General features: G+C 53.4%; 2 protein-coding genes and 1 long non-coding RNA gene across 11 annotated transcripts; 2 read left to right on the top strand and 1 right to left on the bottom strand.

Moving 5' to 3' along the window:
• Nucleotides 1-130: 130 nt before the first annotated feature.
• Nucleotides 131-6,070, bottom strand: DMAC2 (distal membrane arm assembly complex 2). Of its 9 annotated transcripts, none has more exons than XM_032323536.1 (7): nt 5,970-6,070; nt 4,576-4,772; nt 2,974-3,054; nt 1,971-2,107; nt 1,719-1,881; nt 1,030-1,275; nt 131-891 (listed from the first exon to the last, which is right to left on the bottom strand). In XM_032323536.1, exons 1-6 carry the CDS (start codon nt 5,985-5,987, stop codon nt 1,098-1,100), a joined length of 774 nt encoding a protein of 257 aa, XP_032179427.1. In that variant the 5' UTR covers nt 5,988-6,070; the 3' UTR covers nt 131-891; nt 1,030-1,097. The 9 variants fall into 9 exon arrangements, with proteins under 9 accessions (XP_032179427.1, XP_032179422.1, XP_032179425.1 ...); XM_032323531.1 differs by lacking the exon at nt 5,970-6,070 and adding an exon at nt 5,442-5,521; XM_032323534.1 differs by lacking the exons at nt 1,719-1,881; nt 5,970-6,070 and adding an exon at nt 5,442-5,521.
• On the top strand, nt 874-1,550 carry LOC116578917. The gene is made up of 2 exons (XR_004281089.1): nt 874-963; nt 1,212-1,550. It is a non-coding gene; the product is annotated as an uncharacterized LOC116578917 (long non-coding RNA).
• A 1,635-nt stretch (nt 6,071-7,705) lies between the features above and the next one.
• On the top strand, nt 7,706-9,900 carry ERICH4 (glutamate rich 4). The gene is made up of 2 exons (XM_032325327.1): nt 7,706-8,190; nt 9,253-9,900. The coding sequence occupies exons 1-2, from the start codon at nt 8,017-8,019 to the stop codon at nt 9,481-9,483; spliced, it is 405 nt and encodes a 134-aa protein (XP_032181218.1). The 5' UTR covers nt 7,706-8,016; the 3' UTR covers nt 9,484-9,900.
• The last annotated feature ends 4,968 nt before the right edge of the window (nt 9,901-14,868 follow it).

The raw sequence follows: 14,868 nt of genomic DNA, 5'->3' as shown, positions 1-14,868 counted from the left end.
CCGGCCAACGGCCAACCCCTGGCCAGAGGTAGACCGACCCCAATCCTGTCTTTGTGAGTCTGTCTCCTGGAACACTCCAGAGGCCAGTGCTGGATCCGTGTGGATCGCGTCAGGAGAGAAAAACCGCCAGTAACTCGAACAGGTCAAGTTTAATGTCAAGAATTTGTTGACGTTTAACAGCGAACTAAAATCAGGGACTCACAGATAAGGTGTCTCAGCATTTCCTGGAAGTCCCTGTTCTGGGTTGCAGGGAGAGCCCTTCGCAGGGAGGTGCCTCAGTGGCGGGGGCTCTCTAAGACTGCTGGGGGTGGCACCTCAGGAACCACCTGCTGGGGAGGCTTGAGAGCTCAGCCGGGAGCACGCAGAGCTCCCACACGAAAGCAAAGGCCTTTCTCCTGTCCTCTCTCAGGCGCCCTCTACCGACAAACTTCAGCACGTCACTCGGCCTAGGAAAACGGTTTCAAAGGCCCATGGTCTGTTTTCACAGAGCAAACAGGAAAGCTGGATTTGGAGCGGAGTCAGTGAGTGGGTAAGTGGCAACACTGGAGGCCGTGGGGCACGCCAGGCGTCAGCAAGTGGAGTCCAGGGATGGCGAGCTGGCGGAGAGCTGAGCGGTGTTCCACAGGGAACCGGGCTGGTGGCACCCCTGTGTCAGAGGGGGTCCTGGCAGGGAGCAGTAACATCTTCAAACAAGGCTACGCTGAGAAGACGCTTGGGACAAGTCAAGAGCAGGGTTTCCCGACATGGCAGGAACTGGGTGTGGGGGAATCGAGAGAGGAGGTGTGGGGAAGTCACAGGGCCGGAGGAGGCATAGAGTGTGGCTCCCCTAGGGCTGCTCATCTCCCCTGGGCCTGGGAGGCTGCTGGAACCCAGTGAAGCCTGTGGAAAGAGCTGCCAGAAGGATGACAGGAGCTGTGACCTTTCAGCCCAGAGTGCAGCGAGCCAGAGTCCCCGAGATGGGAAGTAAGTACGCCCGCAGCACGCTCTCCCCTGACCTGGCAGGGCCAGTCCCCCCAGCCCGCACCCCACCTCTGAGAACTGTCAGCCCCTCCACGGGGCCCCACTGATGCCCAGCTTGACGGGGGGCAGGCCGAGGGCTAGGCAGGGATGGGGCTGGCTGTGTCCCGAGACTGCTCCTCTGGCCCCAACCTGAGGCCCTGGGTCCAGTCAGCCCCCAGAACCTCACAGTTGGGCAACATCTCTTCCACCAGGATCTGCGTGAGGCCCGGGTTGGACACGGCAGGGAGGTCGGAGATGTCCAGCCTGCGGAGGTTCCTGAGAGGAGGCAGCAAGGGGTGAGGCCTCTGTGAGGAGGGTGGGCCTCTGCAGGGGGAAGGGCATGGAGGGGGGTGCACCAGCCCTGGCTTCAGCCCTGGAGCCTGAGCTCTTTAAAATCAGAGTCCTTAGCTACCCAGATGTTAGAGAGAGCTGGCCAAGTACAGACCTCCCCCATGGGAATTAGACCACACTCTGGTTCCCCCTGTTCGCAACAGTGTCAGCGTCATTGAGTTTTCATTAAAAAGAAAAACCAGGAGTGCTTCCCCCCACCATGCCCCAGATTCACCGTGATGACTCCTGTGTGTGGACCCCACACTTGCTCCAGGCTGCTTGTGGAGGCAGGGCTACAGGGACCGCCCGCTCCCCGCTCTCCCGGATCTGTGTCGGGTGCTTCCCCCCCTGCCTCCCAGCTTGGGGCCCAGCCTGAGCTGAGGTCTCACTGGAGGTGGTGGAGGCAGGCAAGGCCCCGTTCAGAGATTCGGGGACAACCGGCCAGCGAGAGTTCCTGCAATGAGTTGGCCAGCGGGTGGAGGCGGCTGAGACACCAGTCATCCACGTGGGGGCAGTGCCGCAGCCACAGGGACTGGAGCTCCTTCAGGGCCACTGCAAAGCAGGGGAGGCCACTGAGATCCTTTCTGGAGCCCTGCACGGAAGGGCAAACGCACCAGCCTGCCCATCTCCGGCCCACTCACGGAGGTTGTCCAGGCCGTGGTAGTTGATGGCACTGCCGCTGGCATCGACTGCCTCTACAGGCACCTCTGGGAACGTCAGGAAGTCAAGAGAGAAGCGGCCGCGGGTGTTTGGCCGGATCCATTCCTTGCCCTGAAACCTGGAAGGAGATGGGCAGTGACCAGGGCACCCTGCCTCCCCAGGCCTCCAGCTTCCGGAGGATGCTCCCAGCCCCATGTGAGGACCTGGTCACACGGGGTCTGGTGCACTTGCTGCACAGCAGGCCCTGCACTAAAGGCCTTCCATGTCTGGTCTCCCTGGGCCCCGGACATTCCCATGAGAGATGCGATGTTTGGCCTCCCCCTCCCCCACTTTTCTAAGTAGGCACTGCGTCTAGTATGGAGCCTGACACGTGGCCTGAATTCACAACCCTGAGGTTAAGAGTTGAACGCTCAATGGACTGAGCCACCCAGCCACCCCCGTTTGGCCATTTTTACTGTGGGTCAGAAAAACTCGGTTAACATCAGAGAAAAAGGCGAGAATGCCAGAATCTTCACTGACTGCCAGAAGTTGAGACCCACTCGGATGTGTGCACTGTTTCTGAGGAACATGCCGGAGGAAGGTGCTCAGACCAGGAGAACATTTTAACTGGAGCCAAGCGAGGGGTAGGTGGGTGCATGAGCTACATTTTCCAGAGAAGAGGAAAAAGGGGAGGAAAAAACAGAGGAGGAGGGAGGGAAGGAGGAGAAAGGAAGGAAAAGGAACAGCAATGTTTACTGAACTCCTAGGCTGTATCGGGTCTGTGCCACACACTTCATGGCAGTAAGTCTCTTGAGTCTTTCCAGAAAACCTTGCAGGTTCATACAACCACCGCCCTGTTTTACAAGTGACAGAGCAGGAGCTCAGGAACAAGGTCTGAGCGGAGCCAGCAGGGACAGAGCCCAAGGTTCATGAAAAGTCCCAAGGGCCTCTGGCTCAGTGCTCCACAGCCTCCCCGACCCCACGCTGACGCTTTAGCCCTCATACTTGACTGCGCCGCCCTGCTTCAGGATGAAATAGGCACCCGCGGCGTGGGGACCAAAGCGCTCCTTGATGTGGGTGAAGGGCCTGTGGAGAGAACGGTGGCTGAGGTTTAGCACTGCACCCCGGTGTCATGCTGTCATGCCCCCACCCCCCACGAGGGTCAGAGTTCACAGCACAAGGAGCGAGCCAGACAGACTGACCCACCGAGACAGACTGCGGATATTTATTGAGTGTCCGTTAAGGACCGGCACCAAGGCAGACAGCGGTCCACGCTCTGTGTGGTTAAAGTTACGAAAGGAATCGGGTGGCCCACCCGGAAGTTAAGAGCAAACTGCAGCAGCAGCTCCTTGCTGGAAATAACAGAGGGACTGACTGGGGAGTGGCTTGGGGCAAGGGTGGGGATGGAGAAGGCTACTTCAGTTTGGGTGTTAAGAAATACCTTCTTGGGGTGCCTGGGTGGCTCAGTCAAGCACCTGCCTTAGGCTCAGGTCATGACTCTGGGATCGAGCGTCTGCCTGCCCCTCTGCCTACTTGTGCTCTTTCTGTTGAATAAATAAAACATTAAAAAAAATAGTAGCTTCTTGCAGGAGGTGACATCTGAGCAGAGCTTTGGTGGGAAGAAATTCAAAGCTCACGGCAGGAGCCTGCCAGGCCAAGGGAAGAGCTGGTGGATACACTCAGAGGCTCAACTTAGAACGGCAGGACAAACAGCACTGAGGATGCCATGCTGGTGGGGGTAAAGGGAATCCCTGGTAGGCATCACAAAGCTCAGCTTTTAGGCTTTGGAGTCTGGCTTTTATTCTAGCAACCAAATGGCTGCAATGGGAAACTATTTGAGGGTTTTAAGCAAAGTGGTGTTTTTCTATTTTAGTGGTTTAAAAAAAAATTTTTTTTTTTAGATTTTATGTATTCATTTGATGGAGAGAGAGCGCAAGTAAGGGGAGTAGCAGGCAGAGGGAGAGGGAGAAGCAGGCTCCCCACTTAGCAAGGAGCTAAGGAGCTGGACATGGGACTCAATCCCAGGATCCTGGGATTCTGACCTGAGCTGGAGGCAGACACTTAACTGACCGAGCCACCCAGGCACCCTGTTTTAAGAGTTCCTTTAGATGATTTATAGACTGTAACAGACTGGAGAGGGCAAAAGGTGACCAGTTCAGATTACTGCGCTCAACCAACCATAAAATGAAGGGGCTCAGAACAGGCTACAGACAGGAGGTAACAACTGGCACATCTGGGATGGTCTGGTGTTAATGGACTGGATGTGGAAGATAGAAAAGAAGAATCAGGGAAGGCTCCTTAGAATTTGGCTTGAGTAACTGGGGACAGTGCTGCTGTTTCCTGGGATGGGGAAGACTCGGGGGTGAGCAGACTTTCTCAGGAGGAAAGCAAGGCTTTGCCATTAGCCATTAGCCATGTTAGGTTTGAGGTACCAGAGTGCCCTCTAAGGTGGTGGACAGCGGGCTACTTATGAGCTGGAGCCCCTGGGAAGGGCGTGGCTGGAAAGGATGCAACTCCGAGGGCCTGGTATAGAGACTGCAGGCGCAGGATCTGAGCTCTGCCTGGTAAGGCCCCAGCAGCAGGGTCTTGCCCACCAAGAGTTCTCACCGATTTTTCTGGTGCACCTTCAATACCTGCTTTCGGAGCAGGTACTCCCTGAGGGCCTGCACGTCATAGAAGTGGTCAGCCAGGAACTGGAGCAGGGACCTCCCCTTCCTCTGACTGCCCTCTGGGGCCACAGCCTTGCTTAGGCCATGGATGCCCCTGGTACCCCGGTTCCATACTGGCGCCATCAGGTGCAGGGGCTGGGGAGAACAGGAAAGGAGAGGCTGAGCCTGGAGCCTGCTGTGAGGGTCAGAGCCAGATCCCCCTGTTCCTGGTTCATGAACCTCTGAACCTCCCCTCCTCCCCACTGCTTCTTCCTGGCTGACAAAATTCTTTCTGGATTTCCAAATTCTGCTTTTGAGATCCCCCAAATTTCCCCAAGTTCCTTCCCTAATGAACCCTAAATTCTCTCTTTGCTTTGGCCAAACATTCTTGGTCTTCCCAATTCTCCTCTGATCTTTTCTCAAACCCTTATTTTTAATACCTCTATTACCTGACCTCCTAATTTCCCACAAGCTACCCCCTTAATTTTGTCCAAGTTTCCCTGGAGTCTTCCTGAATGACTCATGTCTTAACACCCAAATATCTTAATTTATCTCCAAATCCGCCTTAATTTATCTCCAAATCAGTTAAAGCCCCCAAATGCTTCCTTCAGTCTCCCTTCAGTCTTCTCTTAGCCTGCTCCAATTTCTTTTTCTGCTTCAACCAAATTTTCTCAGTAATTTGCCCAAATCCTTACTTTCTCCTCAAAATTGCCCAAGTTCTCACCCTAACTTCCCCTAAATCTATTCCTTGACTTTAGGTCTTTCCTCCTAAATTCTCTCCACGAATATCACAAATTCTGCCCTTAACTTCCCCTAGGTCTTTACCTTGGAACTCTCATATTCATCTTTTGGTTCCTGTCCCTCACCTCCAACTTCCCTTTGGTTTTCCATAAAAATGAATAATTTCCCCATGAGCTCCTCTCACCTATATCCTTTGTCTCCTACCCTTGGACCTCAAACTCCAGCTTCTCCACTAAAACTCACCCAAGACCCTCTTCCCCTGCAGATTCTGTTTCACGCCCCGCCCCCCACGCCCAGCGCCCCCCCCCCAATTGGGTCCCTCCTTCTGATTGGCTGGGTGCGCCATCTTCGGTACCCGCACTCTGCTTCCCCATTGGTTTCGCTCTGCCAAGTCCCCACCCCGCGTCCGCTCTAAAGCGCCCAGGCCGTCTGCGACCTGCCCCAATCGGTCTCGACTGCCAAGGTCGCATGTCAGTGTTCCCAGCATGAGCTGACAGGGGAGGCCTCCTGCTCCCTTTTGCCCCTTGCTCCCTGGGTCTTGACAGAAGCTCTGAAGGCGGAGGCAGCAGAGCAGACTTTAATTTTGGGGCTCTAGGAGCTCCGGTCACTTACCGCCCTGGGTGCCGCCATCTTGCTAGAATTACAAAACCGGAAGGGGCCGGTTTTTGTAGTCCACCCACTCGGTTCGCTTCGAGAGTTCTTTCCCTGTGGCCACGCCCCGTCCGTTTTCCAACTCTCCTCTTAAAGGCACCCGCACTGTTTACTAGTTGAGCGATTGCTCCGAGCGTCATTCCCAGTGAGACTCTGCAGCCTTTCCCTGGGAGAGAACAGTCAGCCCTTCCTGTTAGAGTACCCTCCCTCCCACTGTATTCACGACCCTGAGACTATGATCTGAAGAGTCAGGGAATTAGCAAAATGAGCCACCCAGGCGCCTCTGATTTATGTTTTTTTAAACATAATTTTGGGGCGCCTGGGTGGCTCAGTTAAGTGTCTATCTTTGTCTCAGGTTACGATCCCAGTGTCCTGGGTTTGAGCCCAGCATCGGGCTCTCTGCTGGGTTGGGAGCCTGTTTCTCCCTCTCCCTCTGCTTGTGCGCTCTGTCTCTCTCTCTGTCAATTAAATAAAATATTTTCTTTAAAAGATTATTTGAGAGAGAGAGAGAGAGAGAGCATGAGAGGGGATAGGTCAGAGGGAGAAACAGACTTCCCACGGAGCAGGCAGCCTGATGCGGGACTGGATCCTGGGACTCCAGGATCATGACCCTAGCCAAAGGCCACCGCCCAACCAACTGAGCCACCCAGGTGCCCAATTCAGTAATATCTTAAAAAAAAAAAAAATCATTTCTGCCAGGTGGAGAACAGACCTTAGGAAGCAAGGTGGAAGTGGGGACCAGCAAAGAGGCTACTGCAGCAGTCCAGGCAAGAGATGAATGGAGACAGGAGCAGAGATGGGGTAATAGGAACTGGGGAGAAGTGCTCAAGTTGAGTCTACTTTGAAGGTTGAGCCAATAACTCCACAAACTAAAAGGATGGGGATGCCACTTAGGAGACAGGGAGACTAGGGAGACAAGGAAAGTGATAGGTTTGAAAAGCAGGTGTGGTGGATTGAATAGTGGATCACCCCCACCCCCAACACACACACAAAATTCATGCCCTAATCCTTGGAACTTGTGAATTTGTTCCTCTATATGGGAAAAGGAAGAGGTGATCAAGTGAAGAATCAGGAGCTGGGGGGATAGCTGTGGGTGATCAGGATGGGCCCAGGGCCATGACAAAGGCCCTGTTAGATGGAGGCAGGGTGTCAGTCAGTAGGAGATGTGATGGTAGGTGCAAGAGTGATACAGGGAAGGGGCAATAAGTCAAGGCCTGAGGCAGTGGTGGCTTCTGGATGTGGAGGGAGGCCGACAACCCAGTCTTTTCTGTGGCAGGGCCTGCGCTGACAGTGATGGTATGTGTGGGCAGGTCAGGACTCCGCAGAAATGGCTGTTCAACTGTGTGTATCAGTAGCTGGACCATGAGGTACCACAGCTGAGGGATCGTGGCTCCTCGGGTGCACTAATCAGGAAGCTTTTGGGTGGCCCAAGTACAGAAGACAAGGTCTAAGTTGGGCCAGCTGTGGGGCGCCTGGGTGGCTCAGATGGTTAAGTGTCTGCCTTCAGCTCAGGTCATGATCTCCCAAATCCTGGGGTCAAGCCCCACATAGGCTCCTAGCTCAGCAGGGAGTCTGGTTCTCCCTCTCCTGCTCCCCCTGCTTGTGCTCTTTTTCTCAAATGAATTAAAAAAACAAACTTTAAGCTGGGGCCAGCTAGAGTGCAGAGGAAGGAAGAATGGAGGCTGAGGAGGGGGTGCAGGGGGCCCAGGAGAGGGCGGGACACATGAGGCCAGGCATCCACAGACACCCAGTCCCCTCGAGGGGTTAGGCCTGAGAATGGTCAAGGGAGGGGCCATGGCTAGACTCTTGTGAGCAGAGTTGAAGTTAGACTTTAGAAGGAAGAAAATCCTCATGAGGCTGTCAGTTCTCACCAGAGAATGGACTTTGAAATGCTGATCCATGCACCCCCTCATGCCCTTTGCTCCCCACTTCCCTCACGGGCTCCTCAGGGACTGGGTCATTCTGGATCTTGCCATTTTCTGCTCCTGGCAGCCACTGTTCAGAGACTATGGAGCTGTGGGGGCAACTGAGGCAGGCGGGACTGGTGCCCCCGGGGCTGGGCCCCCCTCCCCGGGTCCTGAGGGAGGTCCCCCCGGTGGGGAGAGCTGGCCAGACCCTCCTGTCCCCAAGGGCAGACACTGCAGGTGCCAGGGAGTGTGTGCTGTGGATCTGGGAGGAGCTGGTGAGTAAGGGGTTCAGATGGGCAGGAGATGGGGCACAGGTGGGGGTGGGGGGAGAGAATGGGTGTGTGAATGGGAACGTATGGAATTGCAAAGGGCCAGAGACTGAAGGACATCAGTTCAGAGACAAGAAAAGAGAAACAAGCAGAGAGAGACAGAGACATAGATCCAAGATCCAAGAGTAAGAGCAAGGAGTAGAGAGACAGGGACAGAGACACACAGAGGGGAGACAGAGAAAGAGGTTGAGAGTAACACCAGAGACTCTGATTAAATCTGAGACCGAGAGAGACAGTCAAAGGCAGGGGCAGAGAAATAGTGGCAGAAGGGGATATGGAAAGACAGAGACAGAGAAGGAGAGACAGACAAGGCAGGGCAGAGAGAGACCGTAAGGGAGGCACAGAGAGGCAGAGCCAGTGAGGGACTAGAAAGGGAGAGACAAAGTGAGGGAGACACAGGCAGAGATAGAGAACATCTGGGAGAAGCTGGGGGCAGTCAAGGTCTGGGCCCGGCGAGGATCCTGCTGTGCTGCGGGCCCGGATTATTAAAGAGAAGCTTACTTATGGCACCTAGCTAGTGAAACTGTAGGTGTAAGGGCCACTGCAGCGGGGTCGGGGGGCTGGTGCAGAGAGATGGGCTCAGCTCTGAGCACAGCAGGGGCAAGTGGGGATTTCTATGGAAGATGGCAGGGGTCAGCAGATGGGAAATCACTAAGCAGGACATCTGGCTTAATGGACGCTCAGGGCTCTTGCTGGAGGCAGGCCAGGGACATGAGGTGGGGCCTGGTCAGGGATGGGGCCTGGGGGGGGTGGAGGGTGGTGAGGAAACAGATCAGATATCAGGGGTGATCAGACATGGAGGATGGAAGATTGTTGGTAAAATGGGATTTTACAAGGAAGTGCACAGATGGGCCCAGGAGAAGGTTTAGGAGCTTAGCTCAAGTTTGGTCAAGCAAAGAATCTTGGCCAGGACTTGAGCGCATTGGGAGTGGGGGGCACCCTGACGCCATGCGCCACCCCCGCCCCCTGCGGGGTGGGATGCCCATGACTCCACCTTCCCACGGGCAGGAGCGCCTCCGCCAAGTGGACCTCCAGCTGCTGGGCCGGCTGTGCAGTCTGGGGCTGGAGATGGGGGCGCTTCGGGAGGAACTCTTCACCTTCCTGGAGGAGGAGAGCCTCATCGAGGAAGAAGAGGAGGAGGAGGAGGAAGAGCCTGAGGGGAAGCAGGAGGAGGGACACCTGGGGGCCTTCGGCTCAGCCCTGCACCACCAGCCCCCTGACTTCGAGATGACCATCTGAGGCCCTGCTTCTGAGTGACACATGAATGAGATGCAAATTTATGCAAAGGACAGAGCATTTGCAGTTAGATCTACCTGACCTGCCAGGGGGCTCAGAAATCAACCAGAGCAGATGCACCCTGGGAAGCTGCCTGTCCCCATCCTGACGGAGGGGCTGGCTGGTGAGCTCTCTACAGGTGTACTTGCCAAGGAACTGCAAGTGAGTTGCAGGGGACCTGTGGGTCTTTGCAGAGAGGGTCACCTATAGGTGACCAAGGCCACCCAGCATGGTGGCCACTGCCTCGGGTGGAACCACAGAGCACATTCCAAAGGCTTAGTGTGATAAAAAGAATATAGAACAGTTTGATAATCTAAAACTTTTGTTGGAATGCTAGTATTTCCTGCATAATGGGATAAATAAAAATATTACTAAAATGAATTTCACCTGAGTATCTGAAAATTTTTTAACATGGTAAAATATATATAATAAAATTTGCCATTTTTGCCATTTATAAGTGTACAGTTCAGTGGTATTAGACCCATCCACACTGTGCACAACCATCACCACCATCCATCTCCAGAACTCTTCATCTTGTAAGCCTGAAGCTGGACCCATTAAACAACTCCCCAGTCCCCCTTCTTAGAGAGAGAGAGAGAGAGCGCGCGAGCGGGAGTGAGTGGAGAGCAAGGGGGGGTGGGGTGGGAGGCAGAGGGAGAGGGACAAGCAGACCCCCTGTTGAGCAGGGAGTCTCAGGTGCAGCTCAATCCCAGGACCCTGAGACCATGATCAGAGCCAAAATCAAAAGTCAGACACTTAACCAACTGAGCTGGCCAGGTGCCCCTTTTTCCATTTTTAAATAGGACTGCTAGAAAATTTAAAATTACGTTAGGCTCTCCCGCTGTATTTCTGCACAGCACTATTTGAGAGGTTTGAAAATGAAATGTGGGTGTGAGCAGAGGGGTGGTGGGGGTTCCCAGCTGTTCCCAGATGTGTTGCAAATGTGTCGTATCTGAGGATGGCGGCCGAGGAGAAGCCTGCTGCACCTGCAACCATTCCCGGGGTCTACGTTTGCAGAAAAGAGGCCCACGTCAGCAGGCGGAGGGCGCCAGCCTGAGGGGAGACATCTCTTCAGGGCAGACATTTGGACATTCGTGGAATTATTACTCCCCGGGAAGACAAACACACGCTTACATGTCTGCCATTCGTCATGAAAGCTTTTTTATTTAAAATTTTATTTACTTATTTGACAGAGAGAGATACAGCGAGGGAAGGAACACAAGCAGGGAGAGTGGGAGAGGGAGAAGCAGACCCCCCCCCCCCCCCCCCACCGAGCAGGGAGCCTGATGCGGGGCTTGATCCCAGGACCCTGGGATCAAAAGTGTTTTTTAAAAAAAAAAAAACACTTTTTAGTTGGGGAAAAAAAAAAAAAAGGATGTGGAGGTGATCTGGCTGCGACATCTGTCACCCCATTGATCACCAGAGTTGATTCGGCTGAGCTGGCTGGCTACACAGGTGTCCCCTTCCTCCCTTACTGCTCTGTGTGCCTCCTTCCCGAAGCTTCGCGCTCCGGCCCAAGAAGATGACCTTCCCCAAAAGAGGAGGACTGTTCTACAGTCAAGGGTATACAGGAGTAGCTGTGTTCCCCGCTACAAACAAGCTCTCAAGGTCCATGAAAAAAAAAACAACCAAACAAAAAAAACCCCACACACGAAAAAAAACCACTTTCTTGTTGGGAATGAGGGTGTTCCCAGAGATAGGAGATGTTGGTGGAAGAGGTGCTGAGTCCCTATCTGTGAGCATTTCCTCCTTAAGGGAGCCTGGGTGGCTCAGTGGGTTAAGCCTCTGCCTTTGGCTCGGGTCATGATCCCAGAGTCCTGGGATCGAGCCCCACATAGGGCTCTGCTCCGTGGGGAGCCTGCTTCCTTCTCTCTCTCTGCCTGCCTCTCTGCCTACTTGTGATCTCTGTCAAATAAATAAATAAAATCTTAAAAAAACCACCACCACAACAAAAAACAACCTGCTGCTTTCTGTCCAGGGGAGTTTTCTAAGACTAGGGGAGGGGTGCAGGGGAATTAAGGGGTTCAGGCTCCATCCCAAACTGGCCTTCCTCTGCCAACTTCTGCCAGGTCTACAGCTCCTGGGAGATCCGCTGTGGGGGTGCGGGAGGGTGTTGGAAGTCAGACCCCAGCACCCAGGGAAGGAGAAAGACACCGCAGGAGCGTGCAGAGGCAGAGTCCCTCTCCCTCTGGGTATACTCTGGGCTCTCTCTGCAGCTGTGTCCAGGCTGAGGGCACCATGAGGGCTGTGGGGGGGGACACCATGAGGGCTGAGGGGATGGCTTCATTGCTACAGGGTCTGGGTTGCTCTTGGGCGGAAAGGGATGGGAGACACTGAGGGGAGACTGGCGGGGGCACTAGGGAGAGAAAGCTCACTCTGCGAGAGCGGCATGACAGGGTCAGTAAGATTCTCCTTCGTTAATAGGACATAACTGGAAACATCGGTGAGATCATCAGGGCTCTGATTCCAATGTCCCAGTTGAGACTGATGCCCATTGGATCACATGTGGCCCAAGGTCAACTGGGTCAACTGAGCTAAGGTCAACTGGATGGGTATTTTGGGGACCAGGAGAAAAGAGTTATAGAGATGCAGACAAAATTTGAGGGGAGAGGCTTTTTAAAGGAAAGAGGCTATTAGCGTCCCTAAGAAAACCTGCTTCAGAGCAATCTATGTCAGGGGTATGCGGCCCTTCCATACCTGCATAAATAATCAGGCCCAAGCTAGTAAGACTAGCCATGCTTCAGGATCAAGAATAGTTTTGCCCCAGGGCAGGGTGTGGGGGCGCTCCCGGAAGGGCTCAGTTGGGTAAGGGTCTGACTCTTGATTTCAGCTCAGGTCATGATCTCAGGGTCCTGGGATCAAGCCCCACAAGGTTGGGCTCCACGCTCAGTGGGGAGTGGGGAGTCTGCTGGAAGTTCTCTCTCCTTCTCCCTGTGCACCCGCACCCCCACCCTCCTCTCCCTCTCTCAAATAAATAGATAAATCTTAAAACAAACAAACAAAAGAACAGTCTGCCTTGGGGGTGAGCTTTGAGCAAAGGGAAGTGACCGTAGAGAGAAACTGTGTCTCCATGGAAAACGCCAGCAAGCACAGTGTTCTGAGAGGTTCCGGCCACTGGCCGTCTCTTACCTGTTGTGCAGGTCTTCTACTGCCGGGAGACCGGGGAGACTGTGGGGAAGCAAAGCAAACCGGGTCTTTATCAGAGAGGGAGCTGAGTTTCCCTCCTGCTGTGCAGAAAGCAGTTTCAAGTGGTTACAAGCTAGAGGCCACCCAGCACCCCCCAGCCCCCAGAATTACCATTTCTAATTGCAGATTCTTTCTCTGTCCCTTTTGAGATGTTATCTATGCCTCCTGAAAAGGGGCGCCTGGGTGGTTCCGTCTCTTAAGCAGCTGCCCTCAGCCCAGGTCATGAACCTGGGGTCCTGGCATGGAGCCCCAAGTTGAGCCCCCTGCTCAACAGGGAGTCTGTTGCTCCCTCTCCCTCAGCCCCTCCCCCCATGCTCTCTCTCTCTCTCTCTCAAATAAATAAAATCTTTAAAAATTCTTTTAAAAAGCCTCCTGTCAGTCTTAGGATCCGGGGAATGCCTCTGGAGTTCATCCCTGCAAAATGTAATCCTCCTGCAGACAGCACCCTTACCTCCCAGGCTCTGAAGGAAAGCAGGAGCCTAACCTCCGAGGGTCACCTTTCAAGCGGAGACATAAAAGCTCTTTCAAGTGAAGCTGATCAGCCAGCAGATGGCCTCTAAGTCCCTCTCCTTAATTAAAAATCTCTCCAGCTGTGCTTTAGGAGGGCTGAGTTCAGTCGTCCTCACATGTTGCATTGGCTTTGAATCAAAGTTCTCCTCGCCTCTTTGCTTTTTCGGTACAGATTTTACTGAGATGACCTGCCTGTTAGTAGCTGAGCTGTCATCTTGCATGCGCTGTCCATCTTGGCCATCATTTTTTTTTTTTTAAAGATTTTATTTATTTATTTGACAGAGATCACAAGACAGACAGGCAAGCAGAGAGAGAGGAAGGGAAGCAGGCTCCCCGCCGAGTAGAGAGCCCGATGCGGGGCTCAATCCCAGGACCCTGGGATCATGACCTGAGCCGAAGGCAGAGGCTTCAATCCACTGAGCCACCCAGGCGCCCCTTGGCCATCTTTTCAAATCTTCCAATCTCTTCCCCTATCTGGCTCCATCCTCCAAACACACGTTTCCAATTTGCCTACCTCCTGAGTTGGTGTCCACAGCAGGAGGGGGCCTGATGGCCCAGACCCTTCAGATGGCCTCAGGTGGCCTTGTAGCTGGCCTTTGTCCCCAGGATATGAGAAGCAGCGTGAACTAAGGCACAGGACTTCCTAGAGACCTGGAGGAACGCCAGCCCCAGCGGCCCCAACTCCAACAGTTTGCAAATGCACAGATGTTTTCACTTCACCCTCAACGAGGGAAATCACACTGACTTCAGGAGACATTCTGTCGTAAACACAAGAGGCCGGGGCAACTGCCTGGGGAAGGGGCCATTGCCAGGCTGGGCGTGGATCTCAGCAGTCAGGGCCTCAGGTACTCTGGCTCTTGGAGAGCTTACATTTAATGAGCTAGGAGTTTGGCATCTGATATCCCCAGAGTTTTTTCCTTTGGCCCTGTGTGGAGCCCAGTGTAGGGCTTGAACTAATGACCCTGAGCTGGAGACCTGAGCTGAGATGAAGTGTGGGATGCTCAATGGACAGAGCTACCCAGGCGCCCTCCCCAGAGTTTACTTAAATTGGGAATTCCCATTCAATCTGTTTTCCTCTCTCAATAGGATATAGACATACATTTGCCTGATGTCACTGTTTACAGAGGGGAAAATATTTATCTTAATTTTGAAAAACGTGTAACATACAAACAGAAAGAAAATCAGTCACATAACCACACAGAGATAAAACTGTCATCATTTTTGGGTCTTATTTGTCATCTCTCTGTCTCTATCCATCTATCATCTATTAGTTTTTTTCTGGAACATTTACAGCTTAATTACAGACGTCACCACACTTTGCCCTGAATGCTCCCAGCTGCCTCTTTTCGAAGATGAGCAGTTCCCCTCATGCCACTGGCGACACCTGACAGAATCATAATTTCCTAACATCAAATACCCTGTCCATGTTCAAACTTCCCCACAAGTCTGTGGTCATTGGTAATAGAGCGATAGGGATATGCCCCAGACTTGCTGAAAGGGTATGTTTAAAATATATAAAGTTTTATTCTTATGTTTTAAAAGATTTTATTTATTTATTTGACAGACAGAGATCACAAGTAGGCAGAGATACAGGCCGAGAGAGAGGAGGAAGCAAGCTCCCTGCTGAGCAGAGCCCTATGTAAGGCTCGATCC

This window comes from Mustela erminea, chromosome 19 (assembly GCF_009829155.1).
Source record: "Mustela erminea isolate mMusErm1 chromosome 19, mMusErm1.Pri, whole genome shotgun sequence".
Taxonomy (NCBI): domain Eukaryota; kingdom Metazoa; phylum Chordata; class Mammalia; order Carnivora; family Mustelidae; genus Mustela; species Mustela erminea.
This window is presented reverse-complemented; position numbering and strand designations above follow the sequence as displayed.

Coding starts and splice junctions, on each gene's coding strand:
- ERICH4 (XM_032325327.1), top strand. CDS start 8,017: ATGGAGCTGTGGGGGCAACTGAGGCAGGCGGGACTGGTGCCCCCGGGG. Junction 8,191..9,252: donor TGTGGATCTGGGAGGAGCTG/GTGAGTAAGGGG, acceptor TCCCACGGGCAG/GAGCGCCTCCGCCAAGTGGA.
- DMAC2 (XM_032323530.1), bottom strand. CDS start 5,507: ATGGAAAACCAAAGGGAAGTTGGAGGTGAGGGACAGGAACCAAAAGAT. Junction 4,773..5,441: donor ATGAATATGAGAGTTCCAAG/GTAAAGACCTAG, acceptor TGTTCTCCCCAG/CCCCTGCACCTGATGGCGCC. Junction 3,055..4,575: donor AAGGTGCACCAGAAAAATCG/GTGAGAACTCTT, acceptor TTCTCTCCACAG/GCCCTTCACCCACATCAAGG.